At 37.7% G+C, this 24,262-nt stretch overlaps 1 protein-coding gene across 4 annotated transcripts in view; it reads right to left on the reverse strand.

Annotated features, from left to right (window-relative positions):
* Positions 1-364: 364 nt before the first annotated feature.
* LOC121384991 overlaps positions 365-24,262 on the reverse strand; it is a 47,239-nt gene continuing 23,341 nt past the window's right edge. Inside the window, exons 4-13 of one of the 4 annotated variants that reach the window (XM_041515503.1) lie at positions 15,370-15,452; positions 14,578-14,689; positions 13,990-14,109; positions 12,663-12,689; positions 9,354-9,377; positions 7,293-7,401; positions 6,144-6,262; positions 5,322-5,465; positions 3,607-3,732; positions 365-2,988 (exon numbers count right to left, since the gene is read on the reverse strand). In XM_041515503.1, the coding sequence (XP_041371437.1) occupies positions 2,249-2,988; positions 3,607-3,732; positions 5,322-5,465; positions 6,144-6,262; positions 7,293-7,401; positions 9,354-9,377; positions 12,663-12,689; positions 13,990-14,109; positions 14,578-14,689; positions 15,370-15,452 (1,604 nt within the window). In that variant the 3' untranslated portion in view covers positions 365-2,248. The remainder of the gene's footprint in view (positions 2,989-3,606; positions 3,733-5,321; positions 5,466-6,143; positions 6,263-7,292; positions 7,402-9,353; positions 9,378-12,662; positions 12,690-13,989; positions 14,110-14,577; positions 14,690-15,369; positions 15,453-24,262) is intronic. The other 3 variants (XM_041515505.1, XM_041515504.1, XM_041515506.1) reach the window with 3 other exon arrangements.

Consider the following 24,262-nt stretch of genomic DNA (forward strand, 5'->3'; position numbering starts at 1 on the left):
GTCATGATCTATAAAGATTTTAAAATGAAGAAAACTTATTAAATCAGAGTTCTTCTATGTTTAGGTGTTAAAATCGTAGATAGATGTTTCTTCTGGGTCATGTAAAATTGAGACGCCACTGATTTACCTTCGAACTGTTTTATGTCGAGAGAAAAACGCAGAATTGAGACACACATGCATAGCCATTGGAAGATGAATTATACTTAAACCAATCAACATAGGTTTAACAAAACATGGACGATTGAGACACACACACACATTACCATTGGAAGAAAAAATTGAGAATTAAACCAATCAACAAAGGTTTAACAAAACACGCATTACCATTGGAAGATAAAGTCAGAATTAAACCAATCAACAAAGGTTTAACAAAACAAAAGATATAATGCATGCATTGCATATTGACAACGATCACAAGATAAGTAGATTAAACAAGTACATTAAAATAACATGGTTTAACAGCAGACATGTAACACTTTGAACATAAGTAGTAGGATATATTGAAGGGTATTCTCAGGTCCAGGTTTTAATTTGATGAAAAATACTTCCGGACATTTTTGTTAGATAAACGTTAGATGCATATATATTTCCTTCTTTGTTATAACAGAAAAAAAAAAAAAAAAAAAAAGGTCAGTTGTAAATGTAGAATTCGTGAAATAGCAATGGTCCATAAATCTAACCATTTTAATTCAATCCTATTATTTTTTTCAGGATCAGTGTAAAGGTATTTAAAAATATCAAATATAGGATTATTGATGTATTACAGTAGGAATCTTTACCTACTCTGAAGTAGGTAAAAATCCTGTGTTTTTATTAGAGAGTTATTTCTGACAGTTAAAAGCGATTATAAATGTTCAACTAGCTTTCGAACGACAGAGTACTCGGATAGGATGCGACAAAAACACTTTCAGTTTCAAGCTATGTTTCCAAATGTTACCTGTCCATCTTCTGTGAATTATCAAAATAATGTGTCTGTCATCTCTGTGTTTCCATGCTAAAAACAAACTGTGAGTGATCTATGTACGTGAATTTAGAACCGCTTTCAGAGCGATTTTTTCACGAATCCACCGATCACGGAAGCCCACGAAGGCATCATCATCAATATGGGGAAGAAGTCTAAACTGACCGATGTTTTTTCTTACACTGTCCTTTCAAAATTAATGTATGTCATTCTGTCTTCTAGGATGGGTATGTTTAGTGCGTTGTTAAATAAACCATTTTCTTCCTTCTAGGATGGGTATATTGAGTGCATCGTTAAATAAACCATTCCTTCCTTCTAGGATGGGTATATGCACTCTGGTATGGAAACGATCAACACAGACATAGATTCGGATACAAATGTCAACGTAGCTTTAGAAAAAACCCACACACACTTCAAAGAAACGACCACCTCTTTATAAGAAGCACTTGAGTAATTCATCCTGCATACAGATCAATCTCTATATGAAGGCCACCTGCTTACAAAGGCAATATTTCTACAACAATCAACTCATAGACAATCTCTAGAACAAACATCATCTAGAAACACCATCTTTTCAAATTACTTTTTCTGACACTAAACTCGACAAAATCAATTCAAACTCGCCAAAGCTTGCTAAAATGACCGATTTTCTTGAGACTTGTGTCCAACCCCCTCCTCCCCATCTAAACAGGACTCCACAGAAACTATAAACACGTTCCCTGGATGGTCTCTATACAGGTCTGTCAACTATAACCAGAACCTGTTTATACAGACCAACTGAATTATATCCCTTTTGAACACATACATAACGAGGGGTCTAATTCACAAAGCTCTTTTAAGAGACGTACTGCTTGCAACTCTTAACACATTAATTTAACATTAAGTACCAAAACTAGTGCTTCTTAAAAACTACCTGAATATTTTGCAAGATTCAGTGACTCAGTAAATCCCAGTGGGTCGGAAGTAAAGCATTGTGGGATTGAATCACAAAATGTCTTGATTATATCCTTTTAACAATTCCAGTGGAATCCTAAATTTAAAAAACTCATTAAATTCACTGCTTCAATTACCTGGTCATGATGGGTTACGCAAAAACGAAATGGGTTACCTGGGTTAATTTCTGTATAACCCAAATATGGCATACAAGAAATATTAACTGCTCCGAGGTATATAACAAACACCCAGCATGTATTACCACCAAACCCATAACTTACAATAAGAAAATTACTATTTTATGTATATATGACTGTAACCATGGTTACTGTACACAAATAGCACCAATACCACTCAATACTGTTCGTCTAGCTGTGGGTTGTGGAGAGATTTAATGATCGTCTTGACAACGGCTGCGGCAGCAAGGGCGGCATATGGCTGCCACTCCTTCCCACGTGACCCGTCCTGGTAGTCACAGATCCCCCTCACGAACATGAAACTGTCTTTCCGGTTGCCCACAATCGACTCGAGCACCTGGTCGAACTCCGAGTCGAACGCCGATATCCCGTACTTTGTGGCGAAGTCCAACTTCGTGTCGTCGTGCTTCACGACAGGCCGTCCCGACCCCACGACCCCGTACCGAAGTCGCGGGACGTCGTCGCGGTGAATCATGCCGCTGGGGACGTCTGGGTGTTGGACCTCGATCACCTGGTTCTCGCCGATATTCATGTACAGGCGATCGGACGCGGCCGGGGGGCGCGAGAACTTCGCCTCCTGCTCCTTCAGCAACTCCTGACCCTCCTCGATGTATCGCTCCCAGGGCGCGTAATCTGGGTTCGCTTTCTGGTAGTCTTCAATCTTCTCGGCGATCCTCTGCAGGACGAGATCCCGCGGCGCCCAGTTCTTGAGGACGTAGTGGATGTTCTCCTCCTTGTCCTGGAGGATCTTCTCGCAGTAGTAGTAGATGTAGCCCTTCTCGTTGCAGCGCGAGATCAGCACGTCGCCGCGACGCAGGTGTTTGAAGTAGTCCGTCAGGTGGGAAACACCGCCCGCCACGCCCATTACAAAAACGTGTTCTATGTTCTGAAACCCACCTGAAAATAACAATGGGAATGTTTAAAAATGAAGTGCACCTGAAAATATTGTCAATAAAATTTGTATAAAAATATCGGAAACCCACATGAAAATATTGACAATTTTTTTTTTTTTTATATGTCGGAAGCCCATATGAAAACATTAACGGCAATAGTAATGTTTAAAATTGTCAGAAACCCACCTGAAAATATTGACAACAATGGTAATGTTTTAAAATGTCGGAAACTGACCTGAAAATATCACCAACAGTAATGTTTAAAAATGTCGGAAAAGCACCTAAAAATATTGTTATTAATGATAATGTTTAAAAATGTGTGAAACCCATCTGAATATATTGTCAATAATGGTAATGTTTAAAAATGTCTGAAATCCATCTGAATATATTGTCAATAATGGTAATGTCTAAAAATGTCTGAAATCCATCTGAATATATTGTCAATAATGGTAATGTCTAAAAATGTCTGAAATCCACCTAGGCATTACAAAGACTGCTAAGTGACTAACCTTTACATGGATGCTACCAAAACATTGGGCAGAAAATATTTTTGTTTCAATTTGGGATTTTCTTATCTATAATATAAAAAATATCCAGTTTGTTTGTGTATAAAGAAACGTACCAAGCAGTCTGGTTGTTGTGTTGCCTGCCGCAATCTGAGCAGCTCTGAAGTGTCCAATAGCTGGCAGCTTGGTCGAGATCACCTTGTGTTCACCAATATAGCCAATAGTGTAGACGTTAGACTCCCCTGAAATATACAGTACAAGTATTGACCTTGTGTTCACCAATATAGCCAACAGTGTAGATGTTAGATTCCCCTGAAATATACAGTACAAGTATTAACCTTGTGTTCACCAATATATCCAACAGTGTAGACGTTAGACTCCCCTGAAATATACAGTACAAGTATTGACCTTGTGTTCACCAATATAGCCAATAGTGTAGACGTTAGACGTTAGACTCTCCTGAAATATACAGTACAAGTATTGACCCTGTGTTCACCAATACTGCCAATAGTGTAGATGTTAGACTCCCCTGAAATAAAACTACAATTATTGACCCTGTGTTCACCAATATAGCCAATAGTGTAGACATTAGATTCCCCTGAAATATACAGTACAAGTATTGACCCTGCGTTCACCAATATAGCCAACAGTGTAGACGTTAGACTCCCCTGAAATATACAGTACAAGTATTGACCTTGTGTTCACCAATATAGCCAATAGTGTAGACGTTAGACTCTCCTGAAATATACAGTACAAGTATTGACCCTGTGTTCACCAATACTGCCAATAGTGTAGATGTTAGACTCCCCTGAAATAAAACTACAATTATTGACCCTGTGTTCACCAATATAGCCAATAGTGTAGACATTAGACTCCGCTGAAATATACAGTACAAGTATTGACCCTGCGTTCACCAATATAGCCAATAGTGTAGACATTTGACGCCCCTGAAATATACAGTATAAGTATTGACCCTGTGTTCACCAATATACCCAATAGTGTAGACGTTAGACTCCCCTGAAATATACAGTACAAGTATTGAACCTGCATTCACCAATATAGCCAATAGTGTAGACATTAGACTCCGCTGAAATATACAGTATAAGTATTGACCTTGTGTTCACCAATATAGCCAACAGTGTAGACGTTTGACTCCCCTGAAATATACAGTATAAGTATTGATCCTGTGTTCACCAATACAGCCAATAGTGTAGATGCTTGACTCCCCTTAAATAAAACTACAATTATTGACACCGTGTTCACCTATATAGCCAAAAGTGTAGACATTTGACACCCCTGAAATATACAGTACAAGTATTGACCGTGTGTTCACCAATATAGCCAATAATGTAGACGTTAGACTCCCCTGAAATATACAGTACAAGTATTGACCCTGTGTTCACCAATATACCCAATTGAGTAGACGTTAGACTCCCCTGAAATAAAACTACAATTATTGACCCTGTGTTCATCTATATACCCAATAGTGTAGATGTTAGACTCTCCTGAATTAACCATTATTGACCCTGTGTTCACCAATAATTTATAATTTGTGTAGATGATATAATGATATTGCCAGTAGTTGCAAACTTCAGAAAACTAAGCTCATTGCAAATTAAAGGTAATTAATTAGATTATGCAAATATAATACACATAAACCAACAATAGTGTAATTACATAAAAATTCCATGAATCAACTTCTGTTTACAATATTAAAAAACAAACAAAAGATTCTTTATATAATCAATATTTTTCTTTATGCTTTTACGATGACGGAGGGTGACAACTTGTAAAAATGTTGACGACCGTGAACGACATCTAAATGACCTACCTTCTGTCTTGTATTTGACATAGGTCTTCTTGTTTTCCATCATGGCGTCTATAGCAAGCTTCTCGCAGTAAAGGGCCGTGATGATAGCAATCGTTGGCTGCTGATTGGCTGCGATGGTTGGCATCTGCTTGACAACCTGCACCTCTGTGAGAAAATGAAAGTGAAAATAAGTATCATCAAATAATTGTCAATTTAAAAAACGTGATTCTTAAAAGAAAAAACAAGAATGATTTAATCTGCTATATATTTGATATAGCAACAACAATAATGATGACGATGACGATAATAATCGTAATAATTATTGTTATTTTTAACTAGTCCAAATGATCTACGAAAGTCAAGTTTTCCAATTATGGAGCTAAAGTGATTTAATTTTGTAATGCTTGAATATATATAGAGTAAACTAGGATTCTGAGAGTACTGCTAAAGCAATACATGTCCCCTACAACTTTTGTATTTCCTAAATTCAATGGCCATAACTCTGTAAAAAAAAATGGGTAATTTAAACTTGATCTGCAAGAGTACATTTTCAAACTAAAGCTCAATATCTTCAGCAACTGCAAAACGAAATGTCCAGAATGCTGGAATGGGAAATATCCTATTGAGCTCACTGACAGGGATCGATCCTAGACCGACCATACATCAAGAGAGCAGTTTACCACTGGGCTATGCCCCGTCCCTACTTATGGGATCGATCCTAGACCGACCGCACATCAAGCGAGCAGTTTACCACTGGGCTATGTCCCGTCCCTACTTATGGCAGAAGGCCATCATTATGAACCTTTGAGATAGCCCATTTAAGATGTGTAAAGAAAGGCGTACCTGTCTGTGTGTCGAGGACCTGGCGCACGAATCCACCGTGCTCCATCTGGCGGACGAGCTCATGTTGGTAGAGATCCTGCAGCTGTTGTGTGACAATCCCCTCGTCCGACGCAGTGATTCTGTGAAAACAAACACTCTACTTCTCAAACAGATGCTCTGTGAACAGTTAAAGTTTAACAACACCACTAGAGGATATTGATTAATTAATCACTGACTATTAGATGTCAAACATTCGATAATTCTGTTATTCATCAGAGGAAACCCGCTACATTTTTACTAATGCAGCAAGGGATCTTTTATAAGCACTTTCCCCAAGACAGCCTTTGACCAGATGTGGTGCACTGGTCGCAATGAGAAAAAATCCAATCAGTTGAATGGATTCACCAAGGTAGTTCGATCCTGCAACGCAAGTACCCCAAGGCTCTGTGAACAGAGTATATTTAAAAGTGTGTGGGGTGTGTGTGTGTGTGTGTGTGTGTGTGTGCAGGGGGCCTACAATCAGTCAATCTGATGGCTGAAGGTCATTTAAGGACCCAAAGATAAAGGTACAGCATTTTGATTTATTAATCACCAGCTAATGATTGTCAAACAATTTGTTCAAATACAAAGTGTGCAGAGTCAGTGGTTTAAATTATGTCCTGCACCTGAACAATGATACAGTGTTTGGGATAACCTACGACACCGACCTTTGGTGATCCTTTCTCTACTAAAGGAATTAGTTTTGTGGGGAATTTAATTTGTGCTTAAATTATAATTTCGTGCGACTCATGAACATATTTTTCTTTACGGTATGAATAATAAAAAAGGGAAAAGCAGATTCTTCTGTTGTCAGATGTCGACATTGTGCAATCTAAAGCAGGGTTAGCTTTGGGGCAGCAGAAAAGTTCGCCAAATTACCTATCAAACTTCAAAAATTATTTTGCAAAATTAAAATAAAATTCGCCAATTGTTTTTCAAACTCGCAATTGGCAAATTTAGCGACTGTCAGAACTAGTCCTGCTAAAGTCATGTGATGCCACTATTGCATGTGCTAAGATACCTTCGAAAATCCCTAGCCTGGTGTTTAATTAATTTTGTTCATCAAAGCTTTAAGACAGGAACAATTATTGGTTGGTGCTAAAATTTAATATTTTCCCATCTATCATTTACCTTACAAGATCCTCTACAGCTAACACATTAGGATAAGCCGACTCGAGAACAGTCAACAGTTTTTCTCTTACAATCTGTTCCGTCGGTCTCGTGTCCTCTTTTGGCAAGCCTGAAAAAACAAAAACACAAACATCATAGTCCAATATCGGGGGGGGGGGGGGGGGGGGGGGGGGGGGGGGGGGGGGGGGGGGGGGGGAGAGGAGAGGAGAGGGGGGGGGAGAGGAGAGGGAGCGGGAGAGAGAGTGTTTACCAACACACCAGCACGTTTTGGATTACTACTACTACTACAACAGGTATTATTGTTTTTATTATTATTGTTTTTATTATTATTATTACTATTATTGTTTTTATTATTATTATTATTGTTTTTATTATTACTATTATTATTATTAATGATCTTATTATTAACTTTATTATTGTTGTTATTATTATATTGTTATTATCAGCCATTATTATCATTATTGTTATTATTATTAGTTAAATATTATTATTATTATTTAAATGTTATCATAATCTATTTGGATTCCTGTAACTTTAAACCACTTCACACCATGGGGATAATTATTTTCATGGTTGGTTTACAATATTGAACTTTGTTTTGTACAACTAAACCACTACAGCACACTGCTTTATTACTTGTCCGCTGAATATAAAACGCTGATAATTCTGGCTTATAGTATTCGAAGAAACCCGCTACATTTTTTCACAAGCAGCAATTGATCTTCAATATCCTATTTCTGATGGCTCAGGCACCCAACCAACAAGGCCTGTGTTACCAATAAGCAGCTAGTGTCTGCTATATGCTTTCCTACAGACAGGACAACACATACCATAGCGTTTAGTACAACAGCTATGTAGCAATGAACCCTGCAGCACCAATTTAATAACTCGTCATTTCCTTTATGGTATGTATAGTCAAACCTGTTTTAGCATCCACCTGTATCAAGCAGCCACCTGGCTAAATATTTGTCTATACACTTTGTGCATCATGGTTTGTTTAAAGTTCGAAGTTTGTATTGTTATACATTTATGTATTTAAGGACACCACTAGAGCACAATGATTTATTAATCATCAGCTATTGGATGTCAAACATTTGATAACTTTTTACATATAGTCTACATTTTTCCATTAGTAGCAAGGGGTCTTTTATATGCACCATCCCACAGACAGGATAACACATACCACAGCCTTTGATATACCAGTTGTGGTGCACTGGCGGGAACGAGAAATAGTCCAATGTGCCCACAGATGGGAATCGATCCTAAACTGACAGTGCATCAAGCAAGCACTTTACCAGTGGACTACATCCCACCCTTGTTTAACACCACCACTAGAGCACATTAATTTATTAATCATTGGTTATTGGAAAAAAGAAAGAAATGTTTTATTTAACGACGCACTCAACACATTTTATTGACGGTTATATGGCGTCAGACATATGGTTAAGGACCACACAGATTTTGAGAGGAAACCCGCTGTCACCATTACATGGGCTACTCTTCCGATTGGCAGCAAGGGATCTTTTATTTGTGCTTCCCACAGGCAGGATAGCACAAACCATGGCCTTTGTTGAACCAGTTATGGATCACTGGTCGGTGCAAGTGGTTTACACCTACCCATAGAGCCTTGCGGAGCACTCACTCAGGGTTTGGAGTCGGTATCTGGATTAAAAATCCCATGCCTCGACTGGGATCCAAACCCAGTACCTGCCAGCCTGTAGACCGATGGCCTGCCACGACGCCGGTTTGGTTATTGGATGTCAAACATTAGAAAATTGTAACATATTAGAGAGGAAACCTGCTGATTTAGACAAGAGTCCAAATATTCAATTTGCCTACAAATTGGGCTTTTATTTTGGACCTATTTTAACATTATCAGTTTCAATTTAGCGTTACAGTTTGGCAGGGGGTATATTTTGAGCTATTACATCGGGTAAGACAGATTTTATACCAGTATTGTGATAATCTTGTTGCACGATTATGGCAGTGTAATGGTTTTGATTTTGAACTTATCGTCAGGCCAGCATAGTCTAATGGTTTTTATTTTAAACTAAGTCTTACCATTTCGAAGAATTCCCTCCATATCTGGCGGCAGCAGGAATACAACAAAGTGAAACAGTCAAATAACAACGTCAGGGAACATGTTATAAAACATTTCGACTCATTTCCCAGAACTGGCTACAACTCGAGTGTATTACAAGGGTGTCGTCAGGGGGGGTTAAGGGGGTTCGTATGGACACTCCCTTTTTGAGCCAGTACGATTTTTTTAAAAACTAAAAATGGCAAAAATCTAAAAATTATTTTTGCTCATATCTCATATATCTTTAAATTGCCTTCCAAAATACACCAGAATGCAACATTTGGCTGCTAGAAATACAAAAATGTTCCAGGGAGGGGGGCATGTCCCCGGACCGTCCTAGGAGCCTCAATTATTTTCGAACCCCCTTCCTGAAAAGCTGGCAATGCCCCTGTATTATTGTCCATTATTTAAGGACTCCTTATGATACTCATATTAGGGAAAAATAAAATAAGAGAAAATTGTGCCTTATTCATGGCTTGCACCTGGGTTGTGAAATATTACTATGACAAGAAAGTTGAAGTTTATTTTGTTTAACATCACAAGCTAACCACATTTATTCATTAGCTTTTCTATGTCAAATGTTTGATAATTCTGACACATGGAGGGACATACATTTCCCATTAGTAGAAAGGGATCTTTTATATAGAAAGTAATAATACTTAAGTACAAAATCTAAAAGTTAAATCTTAATAAAGATACCATTAAAACTAATAATAATAATTTAAAAAAATAAAAATCACCAAAGCAAACACTGGCATTTACAAATTAAAACATTAATAAAAGCAAACATTGGGATGAACGAAAAATAAATATAAAAGTCCAAACTGTGAAATGTTAGGAAAAATCATCAAAACATCAATTAACTTGCAATCTAATACAATACAAACTGGACGGACGAGGCAGCACATACCCCATGTTTTCACAAATACGCTGTGGATTAACAGATGGAGTTGGTAAATAACTTAAAGGAAATAAAAACGTGAGTGACCACTGCAACTCTAAAAGTTATGCCTCAATTTTTTAAAGCAAATACACAAGCAAAAATCAAATTTTAAAAATCTAAACAAAGAATCATTTTTAAAGGAACAGTCTCAGTACCGTTAACTTACTAAAGGCAAACCTCATGACATGGAAGTTATACTGTGTGTGTGTGTGTACATTTTTGTTCTAAACACCTAATACAATATGCTATTTTTGCAAACATTTTAAAATGCATATAGCATCAACCAAAAATAAAGTTGCTTTTTTGTCTTTTTATTTACAATTATGTAAAAATTTATGGGATTATGACAACTATGTTAATACAGGTAGTTGACTAGCCCTTTTTAGGACAAATTAAGGTGGGGGGGGGGGTTTTCAACGGCACCACTAGAGCACATTGCTTTATTAATCATCCGCTACTGGACGTCAAATATTTGATAATTTTGACATATAGTCTTCAGAGAAAACATGCTACATTTTTTTTCCATCAACAGCAAGATAGTTTTCATATGCCCTACAGACATGACAGCACATAGCACAGCCTGTGAGATACAAATGCTCATGGGGCACTGGGACAAATGGCTAAATTTTGAGAAAACATCGGGGTTAGACATAGCCCAGTGGTAAAGTGCTCGCTTGGTGCGCAGTCGGTCTGAGATCGATTCCAGTCAGTGGGCCCATCAGGCTATTTCTCGTTCCAGCCAGTGCACCACGGCTGGCATATCAAAGACCATGGTATGTGCTATTCTGTCTGTGGGGTGGTGTATATAAAAGATCCCTTGCTATTAATGGAAAAATGTCGCGGGTTTCCTCTCGAAGAATTACTGCTAAAATTCATAAATGTTTCACATTCAATAGCCAATGATTAATAAATCAATGTGCTCTAGTTGTGCTGTTTAAACAAAACAAAAAACTTTATAAACTTTATATTGCCTTGGACCATGTAGTAGATTAACTGTCCTGAGACCCTACCTTTAAAATAGTAATGGCCTAACAAAATATTAATCATCACTTCCTGATGGTTGTAGCAGGTGCCGTTCCAGTAATGGTCAAATCAGGGTCTCCCTACCCCCAAAAATGGAAGAAAAGAAAAGGAATGTCCATTTAACAAAACCTCAGCACATCTTAAACTATAGCTATTTGGTGTTTAGAGCACGAGTGTTAAAAAAAAAAAAAACAGTATCACCACACAGGTTATTCCTACGGCATAGCAGTACTGAATCGGTCATATGTACATTCTGATAGATAGGAACCTATATACCATGACCGTTGATACCTTCCATAGGGTACAGGATGGATGTACCAGTCATGGATCACTGGATGGGATGTACCAGTCATGGATCACTGGATGAGATGTACCAGTCATGAATCACTGGATGAGATGTACCAGTCATAGATCAGAGGATGGGATGTACCAGTCATGGATCACTGGATGAGATGTACCAGTCATGGATCACTGGATGAGATGTACCAGTCATGGATCACTGGATGGGATGTACCAGTCATGGATCACTGGATGGGATGTACCAGTCATGGATCACTGGATGGGATGTACCAGTCATGGATCACTGGATGGAATGTACCAGTCATGGATCACTGGATGGGGTGTACCAGTCATGGATCACTGGATGGGATGTACCAGTCATGGATCACTGGATGGGATGTACCAGTCATGGATCACTGGATGGGATGTACCAGTCATGGATCACTGGATGGGATGTACCAGTCATGGATCACAGTATGGAATGTACCAGTCATAGATCACTATATGGAACGTACCAGTCATGTATCACGGATGGGATGTACCAGTCATGGATCACTGGATGGGATGTACCAGTCATGAATCACTGGATGGGATGTACCAGTCATGGATCACTAGATGGAATGTACCAGTCATGGATCACTGGATGGAATGTACCAGTCATAGATCACTGGATGGGATGTACCAGTCATGGATCACTGGATGGAATGTACCAGTCATGGATCACTGGATGGAATATACCTGTCATGGATGATTGGGTGGAATATACCTGTCATGGATGATTGGATGGAATATACCTGTCATGGACCACTGGATGGAATGTACCAACCGTGTGGGGCACAGAAGAGGATGTATCAGTCATAACAATGGATGGAATGTAAAAAAGAAAATAATTCATTAATTATGACTTCACACTAATCCTCCCCCACTTCACCTTTCAACCAGACATCCACCCACCCACTTCAATTTCTGGAACAACCCTGAACACAGAAAAGAAGATGTGTTAGTACAAGTGAAACAGCATGCACAGAAAACCAACACCACCTACCAAACTGTTCCACAGGAATCCTATTGGCTAGGCAGGAAAGAAAGAGAAGATAGACAGGTGTTTAGATTGTTACAAGGAATCCTATTGGCTCAGAAGTAATGAAAAAGAAATATCAAAAGGTGTTTATAGTATTACCAGAAATCATACTGGCTAATAAAGAAAGAAAACATTGACATGTTATTTTGTTATAAAGAATCCTATTGGCGAAGTAGGAAAAAAAAGAGAAGAAGATTGACAGATGTTTATATTGTTACAAGAATTCCTATTGGCTAAGAAAGAAAGAAAAAAGTTGACAGGTTATTCTGCGCAGAAAAGGAAGTGATATTCTTTTGAGTTTAAACTTTCTAAATGTAAGTTCCAACTTTGGCAAAATTATTTGAAATAATTTTGCCAAAAGCTATAAAGTGTTTATTCTGTTGTACTTTTCATTTTAGACAAATTCTCCACATTGCTGTGTTTGTTGTCAATTTTAAAACCACTATTGTTTTATTAGCACCCTATTAGATATGTCACACAGAGCTGGGCGGTCTACCATATATACCGTTCGGTATTGGTATCTATACTGATTTACCGTACCAAACAAATTTTAAAATACTGAGGATATTGAAAAATGTGATCTGCCATTTAGTAATGCACTAAAAATATATCTGATGAATCCCAAATAGCTGAAAAAGAAGAGAGAGACGGAGGCCTTGTGTATAGAATTTAAATTTATATAGATTAAATAAGCAGGTGAGACTTAACTCGGGCATGCATTTAAAGCTGAGTATACCGAAAATACCAAAAATACTGCTCGATATCAGTATTGCATTAACAAAATACCAATACCGATGCCGAACCTGAAATTTCAATACCGCCCAGCTCTAATGTCACATACCATATTCTAGTTGTTTAATGAGCACATATTAGATATCCAATATATATTAAACCTATGATACATATCACATCCATTAGATATCTTACATATCACACCATTAGATATCTCACATATCATATCCATTAGATATCTCACATATCACACCCATTAGATGTCTCACATATCATACTCACTAGATATCTCACATATACTCATTAGATATGTCACATATACTCATTAGATATCTCACATATCATACTCACTAGATATCTCACGTATCATACTCATTGGATATCTCACATATCATACTCATTAGATATCTCTCATATTATACCCATTAGATAGCTCACATATCATACCCATTAGATAGCTCACATATTATAACCCATTAAATAGCTCACATATCATACCCATTAGATATCTCACATATTATACCCATTAAATATCTCACATATTTATAACTCTACAAACCTGGATCGACTGGTGCTTCCCCTTCCTCCAGTTGTTGTATTTCCAGATCAACTTTCTTGGCTAGTGCGTATTTCTCACCCTGCATCTGTTTCATGCACTTCTTAATAAAACCAATGTAGTCTGAAATCAAGCAAGAAAGAATTCAACAGTATAAAATGTTGGCACACAAAAGCTTTAATACCAGTCTTTGGCATGAACATTTCCTAATAAATTTGACAGACAAATAAATTTAGATAGGCATCTTCAATAAGTTTTAATTTTGTAGCAGTTCTGTTTGGCAAAGAAAACTTTGTTTCAGCCATATCGCCAAATCAGTGTAAGGACGAATGATTACATTTTTATTTTATCTTGTTGACTATGGCCTTTGCTTATACTTTATCCTATCGACTAAGGACATTATACATTTACAAAATAAACACCAAACTTCAAATAATTAATATATACAATTTTTGGCCTTTATACTTAGTTTTGATTACAATCTATGGATGAATTAAACGTTACAATTGTTTAATACTGTGAAGTTGTGTACATTTATCACTGTGAACCTGTGTATATTTATCCATTTGACAAGCAGCATTTAAAACAAACCTCTTGGAAAGTTTTCTGGTCGAACCAGTTCTTTAAAGAATTCGTATGCTGTGGTCACTTGATGGTAGTAATCCGTACCCTCGCGATACCAGAATTGAAGTTTACGACTCTCCTGTAAGGAAAATACAATTATTAAAAGATTAATTAATCATCGGCTATTGTAGTAAAACATTTGGTAATTTTCACATAATCGACAGAGGAAACATGCAACATTTTTCCATTAGTTACAAGTGGTCTTTTACATGCACTTTACCACAAACAGGATAGCACATACCATGGCCTTTGATGTACACTTGTGGAGCACTGGCTGGGACAGGGGAAAAAAACTAAAAACATTCAGAAAATGGGTTGACCAAGAGAATTTGATCAAAGCACCTCTGACAAGCACTCTATCCACTAAGCTTTATCACACTCCTTGAAAGAAATACATTCTAGCCATAACCCATAACAATTATAAAATGCACATTTAACCAAACACTGCACATTTTAAACTATGGTTATTTGGGATCTAACATGGTATTCATGACACCTATGAATGAATGGATGAATGAATGAATGGTATGAATGAATGGTATGAATGGTATGAATGAATGAATGGTATGAATGAATGAATGAATGAATGAATACTTAACGACACTCCAGCACTAAAATACACATAAGCTATTGGGTGTCAAACATAAGTAAGCATATATGAATATTATTAAACTTGCCACATAGGCTATTTTTACCAAGTTGCGACAAAAAAAGCATGTGTCTGTACACATTTTAGACTAAATATGATAAAATACAAACCACAAAATGTTTGTTGGTCTTCTGGTCTAACAGAAAACACATGAAGCCGATCTGTAACTCTGGTTTGCCAAAATCTTCTTCAGCTAAAATATACAACAAACACAAACAACATTGAATTTGGGAGAAAAACATTTTATTAATAAAACAGCAGATCTATATACCTGTATTCTATCTGTTTCGTAGCAGATATACCCCAGGTGCCTAGCTACCATATACGCAGGTACGCAGCTCCTGAGATTACAAATATTTTTTTGTGGTGGGTGGGTGGGGTGTGGGGGGCACAGCCAGTAGCGTTTTATTCCATCGCCAAAAAGTCTGCGTACCAGCTGAAAGAGAAATAGCCCAAATGGGCCCACCAACGGGGGTCGATCCTAGACCGGCTGCGCATCAAGTGAGCGCTTTACCACTGACGCTACGTACCGCACCTGTTCAAACAAATGGGTAACATACATTTATTATCAATATTATTTACAATTAAACAATTACATAATTACCATGTTTATTTTATGGCATCTTTATAGCATGTGTTATAACAATATTGTGATATGTCACTAGTCTACCATATATATTCACATATAAGTCCAATGTTTTGTATTAAAAAATATTATTTTGTTTACTTGGGGGTCAAAAAATTACAGAAATAGAATATTACCATTTTAGGGAAGATTTTGCAAGTTTTATTATTGAATTATGCCCCGTGTTTATACTCAAATATGTTAATTTGCTAAATTAATTTTGGTATAACTTATGTTTTTGGCATGATATCTGTTTCGGTTATAAAATGTGTCATAAGAAAGACATGTGATCTCTCAAACCAAGACAGCAGTCCACTTAGTTAAAATAAAGTTTGCTTGTTTTGTTTAACGACACCACTAGAGCACATTGATTAATCATCGGCTATTGGATGTCAGACATTTGGTAATTCTGACACATAGTCATCAGAGGAAACCCGCTACATTTTTCTTAATGCAGAAAGGGATCTTTTATACGCACTTCCCACAGAAAGGAAAGCACATATCACAGAAAAAACCCACTTAGTTGAATGGATCCACTGAGGTGGTTCGATCCTGTGAAGCAAACACTTCAAACGAGCAAACAACCAACTGAGTTAAATCCTATCCTTCTAGTTAAAAAATAACAACAATCACTGAAAGCAAAACTAAAATTTATGGAACTCATTTCAAAACTGTTCTATACCCTCACTATCACTTGGGTAATCAAACAATTACTAAACCTGTTCCATAAATTCTGTATGGCACTTCCACTGGTGCAATAATCTGTATATCTGGCAGAACTAAAATAGCAGTGATAGACACTCTCTGGTGCGCTCATCCAAGTGATTAACTCCAGATCCACAACAGAGGAAATCATATCTATTCTCACATTAAACACAAAATGTCAGGGCAGCAATTTGACACATCCCCACTTAACACATTAACCCATTTACTTCTCAAGTCCAATGCAAACATACTAGACTTGTTTAATGTACACAGAGTTTTATACAGTAAAAAAAAATTGTTTTGTTTAATGACATCACTAGAGCACATTGATTTATTTATAATTGGCTAATGGATGTTATACATTTGGTAATTTTTTACATATTATTAGAGAGGAAACCCATTACATTTTTCCATTAGTAGCATGGGATCTTTTATATGCACCATCCCACAGACAGGATAGCACATACCATGGCCTTTGATATTATACCAGTCGTGGTGCACTGGTTGGAACGAGAAATAGTCCAAACAGGCCCAATGACAGGGATCCAGTGCGTATATAGCTACATACATAACAAGGTTAAAGGGACACACCCTAGTTACGTTTATTTGTTAACCATTACGGCCTTGTTTTTCGCTATTAAACCCCATTTTTCACAAATAAAATTGCACTTTACTTACATTTTATTATTTAGAATACACATTTCCATTCATCTGAAGTGCTTTTTGGTAATCCTGATGTTTGTAAAACCACGAAATGCATTTTTTGCATTTTTTCACAAAACGTGTTGTCGAGAAAAAAACGTTAAGCAAGCGAGGTCCAATCTATTTTTAGAGGGGATATTTCCATTTCAATGTCACAGACGTTGGTATATCACGTGACCGTTATCATTTTGGTTCGGTTTGTTTTCTCATGCACGGTTCGCACAATAAACATCCGATTTGTTGTTGTTCATTTGTGAGATTTTTCTTCACAGTTCGTGAACATTTTCAGTAACAATAAAGTTCAGACAAGTAAGTGTCTCAATACAAAACGTTACAAACCCTTAAACAAATAATTTTGCTAAGTCTTACGATATCTGGAGAGGGGATATAGAGGCACTGATTTTCCGTTTTAGATTTTCCCCTTTTCCGTTTCATAATGTTACAAATTCCGGTTTTTTCCGTTTCAGTATTAAACAAATTCTGTTTTTGTTTCTCTCACACACACACACACACACACACACACACACACACACACACACCGCGCAATTAATTGCTGGTGTAAAATAAATATGCAATAAGGTAAAACATGTCAGTAGTTTGTATTTATTTTTGGTTTAAATTTAAACACGAATACGCCACGACACAGACTTCGGACATTTTCAGTTTTCTTTAAGATATGATCGGGAAAATAATTACATACGATCACACTATAAACCACTTCCCTTGTATAATTTATTTTGAACAAAGCCTGGCATACAATATGCAATTACTGCATTCCTTTGTGAGATCGGAAATATGGCAATGCTGCAAATGTTAAAAATTAATAAGCAAACATAACATATCTTTCACTTGAGTAAATATCGGACAATTTTAGCTCACAATGTTCGGTTTTTCCCGTTAAATCGCCAGGAATAAGCGAAGAAAACATGACTGGTAAAACGTCTAGATACTCTACATTTGGCGTAACATACAAAGGTACTAGTGTCGTAGCGTAGCACAGGCAGATGTCGGTGTCCAAAGTTTCTAGTTCGAAAAATAATTTTTAATTAATCAAATGCGCTATTTAAAGTTAAATAATGTTTTGGAAAAAAATCGGGAATTCCGTTTCAGATAGGTATTTCCGCGATTCCGGAAAATCAGTGCCTCTAGGGATAAGACCAGGACAGAACAGTTGGAACATGTCCAGGAGACCCGAAAGTCTGTGAAATTTGTCGTGACGTAGGCATTGTTGTGTTTCGAGCGACATCTACCGGTGACATCAGAATACTAACTTTCAAAATTATTTCAAGCAACTGGGACATGGGGATTCCCATGGTATTTATCGATATAAAACCTGCTTTTTCACTCCATTTGATAAAAACGTGATCTAAGTGTGTTACAGGTTTGTAGATTAACCAAATTATAATTTATTTTCGCTGGATGGAACTAGGGTGTGCGGCTTTAAAGGGTTAACATAAACCACATAATGTAGTACATATTGATACATACACAAGGTTAAATGGTTAACATAAAATATAAAATAGGGCATATAGCTACATATACAACAAGGTTAACTTTAGTGTTTAACATAAAGCAATGCATATATAGCTACATATACAACAAGGTGAAGGGGTTAACATATAGAATAAAGCAGTGCATATATACATATATTATAATTACATACATAACACGGTGAAGGGGTTAACATATAGCATAAAGCAGTGCATATATACATATATATAGCTACATATACAAAAAGGTGAAGGGGTTAACATTGTTTAGACTGGTATTAAAATTCCATGGCTATTTACCGTACCGGCCGACCAGTATGTAACAGTCACTTACTGCCATCCTGCAGGGAATACAGGATTAGACAGGTCTAATTAAACCAGTGTCCGCCATCACAACTTGTAGGTGGACATTTGAGTCAAGTGGATGACTGGATCCGGGACATCATTACCATGAACTAACTAACTAACTGGCCTCGGTGGTGGCGTGGTTAATCCTGGTAGGTGCTGGGCTCCTACCCAGAAAGAGTTTTAACGACTCAGTGGGTAGGTGTAAGATCACTACACACACCCCCCTCTCTCTCTCTCTCTGGGGCAGGACGTAACCCAGTGGTAAAGCGCTCGCTCTGGGATCGATCCCCATTGGTGGCCCCATTGGGCTATTTCTCGTTCCAGCCAGTGCACCACAACTGGTATATCAAAGACTGTGGTATGTACTACCCTGTCTGTGGGATGGTGCATATAAAAGATCCCTTACTGCTAATCGAAATATCTGTGTGGTCCTTAACCATATGTCTGACGCCATATAACCATAAATAAAATGTGATGAAAGAAAGAAAGAAGTGTTTTATTTAACGACGCACTTAACACATTTTATTTACGGTTATATGGCATCAGACATATGGTTAAGGACCACACAGATTTTGAGAGGAAACCCGCTGTCGCCATTACATGGGCTACTCTTCCGATTGGCAGCAAGGGATCTTTTATTTGCACTCCCCACAGGCAGGATAGCACAAACCATGGCCTTTGTTGAACCAGTTATGGATCACTGGTCGGTGCAAGTGGTTTACACCTACCCATTGAGCCTTGCGGAGCACTCACTCAGGGTTTGGAGTCGGTATCTGGATTAAAAATCCCATGCCTCGACTGGGATCCAAACCCAGTACCTACCAGCCTGTAGACCGATGGCCTGCCACGACCCCACCGAGGCCGGTTAAAATGTGATGAGTGCATCGTTAAATAAAACATTTCTTTCTTTCTCTCTCTCTCTATAACCACTAACAACTAACCCACTGTCATGGAAAGACAGCCCACATTTGAGTCAAGTGGATGAATGGATCCTGAACATCATTAACATGAATTAACCTTTTTATGACACCCAATAGCTGATGTGTATTTTTGTGCTAGGGTGTCGTTATACATTTGTTCATTCATTCATTCATTCATTCATTCAATCATTCAATCATTCAATCATTCATTCATTTATTCATTAACATGAACTAACTGACCTCAGTGGTGTCGTGATTAAGCCAACGGACATACAGCTGGTAGGTACAGGGTTCGCAGCCTGGTACCGGCTCCCACCCAGAACGAGTTTTAACGACTCAGTGGGTAGGTGTAAGACCACTATGTACACCTTCTTCTCTCTTACTAACCACTATCCACTAACAACTAACCCACTGTCCTGGACAGACAGCCCATATAGCTGATGTGTGTGTGCCCAAGACAGCATGCATGAACCTTAATTGGATATAAGCACGGAAATAAGTTGAAATGAATAATGAACTACCTACCATTATAGTAGTTAGTTAAAGTTAAAGTGACTATTTTGTTTAACAACACCACTAGAGCACATTGATTTGTGACATATAGTCTTAGATAGGCAACCCACTGCATTTTTCCATTAGTAGCAAGATATCTTTTATATGTATCATCCCAGACAGGATAGCACATACCACGGCCTTTGGTATGTCAGTTATGGATCACTGACTAGAACGAAAATAGCCCATTGGGTATATTGGATAGTGGGTTAGTCTGCCATTAAAAAAAAGAAAAAAAAAAAGTAAACAGTCACTCAGTGTTAAATTTCCCCCTCGAATTTGCCTTGTTATAAAACATGGACTAATTTAAGAAAGAAGGAAAGAATGTTTTATTTAACCATGCACTTAACACATTTAAATTAGTTTTATGGTATCGGACATAAAATTATGGTAAAGGACCACACAAGTAGAATGAGAGGAAACCTGCTGTTGACACACAATGAGCATTTCTTTCCAATAAGCAGCATGGGATCTTGTATTTGCATCATTCCCACAGGATAGTACATACCATGGCCTTTGTTATACCAATTGTGGACCACTAATGGGAACAAGAAGCCCAATGGGCCCACCAATGGAGATCAATCCTAGACCATTAGCACATCAGACTATATATCCTGCCCCAAAGGATAGAGTAAAACAATGTTAAAATTAAAGTTTGTTTTGTTTAACAACGCCACTAGAGCACAATGATTTATTAATCATCAGCTATTGAGCGTCAACCATTTGGTAATTTTTGACATTTGGTCTTAAGACAGGAATCCCGCTACATTTTTTCATTAGAAGCAAGAGATTATTTATATAGAGAATAATACACAAGTGGCCGTTAGATACCATTTATCTCACAAGTTGTTTTAAAATGTATCTAATGAGCGAAAGCGAGTTTGATATGTTTTTAAACAACGAGTTGTGAGATAAATGGTATCTAACGGTCACGAATGTATTATTCTATTTCTTACATATCCTCAAAAACTAGATTTTAAGCAAATTTTAACATCTTTTTCAACTAAAAGTCATTTACAGCCGTTGCACTTATAGCTAACTTACGCGTGATGCAACACATGATTGTCTGGTTAACTATACGTCACAGTGTAATTTATTTCCACTCTATTGTTTTTCATTGGATGCATGGCACTGGTGACCTGGTCATCACCTAGGAGCAGCCAGTCATATGTCTTGAAATTGTTAACACACGTACGTGTGTTTATTAAACAACCTGTGTGTTATCAAAAATAACGCATGACGTTCTCACTAACGAGTGTGTAAGAAATGCACCATTCCAAAAACATGATTGCATACTATGGCCTTTGATATACCACTCATGGTTCACTGGCTGGAACTAGAAATACATGTAGCCCAATGGGCCCACCACCGACTGGGATCAATACCAGACAAACCACACATATACACAACATCCACCTACATAATTAATAACATTGTGCACAGCCTGAGAGTAATGCATTGCATTCACTGACCCTAGCTCCTGAGGAATGCACATGTTCTTTATCACATAAAACACATTTGGAGCTACAGAAGTTGACCATGTTACTGGTAGTCAATTTGAAACTTGTGACATTCAATACCACATTACAACTTTGTATAAAATACAGGCATTACTATGCTAGTAGTGAATTAAATAAAGTCTGTCTACAATTCCATGTGTTTCCATACTGCCAAAATGGATTTAAGTAATGTGTAATTCAACAGTCAAAAAAAAAAAAAAAAAAGAGTACCGGCTTGGTAATGTCGTGGTCAAGCCATCGGACATAAGGCTGGTAGGTACATGGTTTGCAGCCCGGTACCGACTCCCACCTAGACTGAGATTTAATTACTTATTGGGTAGATATAAGGCCACTACACCCTCTTCTCTCTCACTAGCAACTAACCCACTGTCCTGGACAGACAGCTCAGATAGCCGAAGTGTGTGCCCAGGACAGTGTGCTTGAACTTTAATTGGATATAAGCACGAAAATAAGTTGAAATGAAAATGAAAAGCAAAAAAGAATAGAAAAGAGCTGAATAGGCAAATATGTTACACTGGTTATTAACTGGTCAGGTCAGGTCATAGGGCTTTACGTGCACATTCAGAGCAAGCTGTTGTAGTGCACGCCTGTCATGGGCACAGGTGTCTGCCTGGTGTCGGCTCCTCCATCCAGGACAGGAAAAGGGTTTGGACTGCCTGTGCAAGTGCAAGAGCACCAGCACAACAGCCCAACCGGGGTCAGTAGGGGGGGGGGGGGGGGGGGGGGGGGAGAGAGAGTGTTAATACCTAGGATCATGGTGTTTAAATACAGTTATACCTGTCGGTTTATAGCCGTAGCTACCAGTAACTGAAATACCTCAGGCAGTGGTTTGCTAAAAGTTCAAGGTTCAGTGACTTTTACATTAACAAACTGCAGTGAAGGCCGACTGTCACTGATAAATGAATAGCAATGCCCAACAGAAAATAATGCTAGGGGGAAGTGGGGTGGGATAAAAAGAAGAATTAAGCACAAAACGACTCTTTTAAACTAATATAACCGTACATAAAATGTGTTGAGTGTATCGTTAAATTACACATTTCCTTCCTTTTAAACTAAAAAGTGAATTGACTAGTACTTTTAAAATAAAAAATGACATTTTTTCACATTTTTCTTGGATCCACCCACCCCAGCAATACTTGATGTAAGTATTCTATTCTGATATTAGCACACAAACACACAAGTAGCCAGCTTATACAATGCGAGATAAATCAGTGTTCGACAAATGTTTGAGAAAGTCACTAGTCTTCACAGAAGCTTTAGCCAGTACCCCATCTATTATAGTAATACAGGTGATAATTTTCACTAGCTCAAACCAAAAACGGTCAAAATAAATTACAAAGAACAACAAACGTGCTAAACAATTGTTGATTGTCACCATCGAAATGGTAGAAGAAGGAAGGAAGGAAATGTTTTATTTAACGACGCACTCAACACATTGTATTTACAGTTATATGGTGTCGGACATATGGTTAAGGACCACACAGATATTGAGAGAGGAAACCCGCTGCCGCCACTTCATGGGCTACTCTTTCAGATTAGCAGCAAGGGATCTTTTATATGCAGCATTCCACGGACAGGGTAGTACATACCACAGCATTTGATATACCAGTCGTGGTGCACTGGCTGGAGCGAGAAATAGCTCAATGGGCCCACTGACGGGGATCAATCCCAAACCGACCGCACATCAAGCGAGCGCTCTACCAATGGGCTACGTCTCACCCCCAAAGGGCAAGTGGATTTACCAAATCCTGTATAAATTAAAAATTGTTGATTGTCACCATGGAAATGGTGGAGTCGACTGTTTATTACAACACAAAACAAGAGTTAAGACAGAATTATATGTCTCGTCTACCATAAACCTATTTGATATATCGCTGACAGTTGCAGCCATAGATGTTTATTTCAATCATAGGCATGCAGGCTTCCATTTTTTTAGGGGGTAGGGGAAGGCTGATTTTTGCCCAAATTAAATAAAAATGCTAGAATCTGGATAACGTTTGTTTGTATTTGTATTTCTGCCAAACAGCTATATAGGGTTGCAAACGAATCACTATGCATTTTTTGCATTAATTAATTTTGCAGGTAGAATGATAGAAATACATCATAAAAAGGCTTCAGGTTAGCACATTTTGCCCCAAAAT

The sequence above is a fragment of the Gigantopelta aegis genome, chromosome 11 (genome assembly GCF_016097555.1).
Source record: "Gigantopelta aegis isolate Gae_Host chromosome 11, Gae_host_genome, whole genome shotgun sequence".
In the NCBI taxonomy this organism is placed as follows: Eukaryota; Metazoa; Mollusca; class Gastropoda; order Neomphalida; family Peltospiridae; genus Gigantopelta; species Gigantopelta aegis.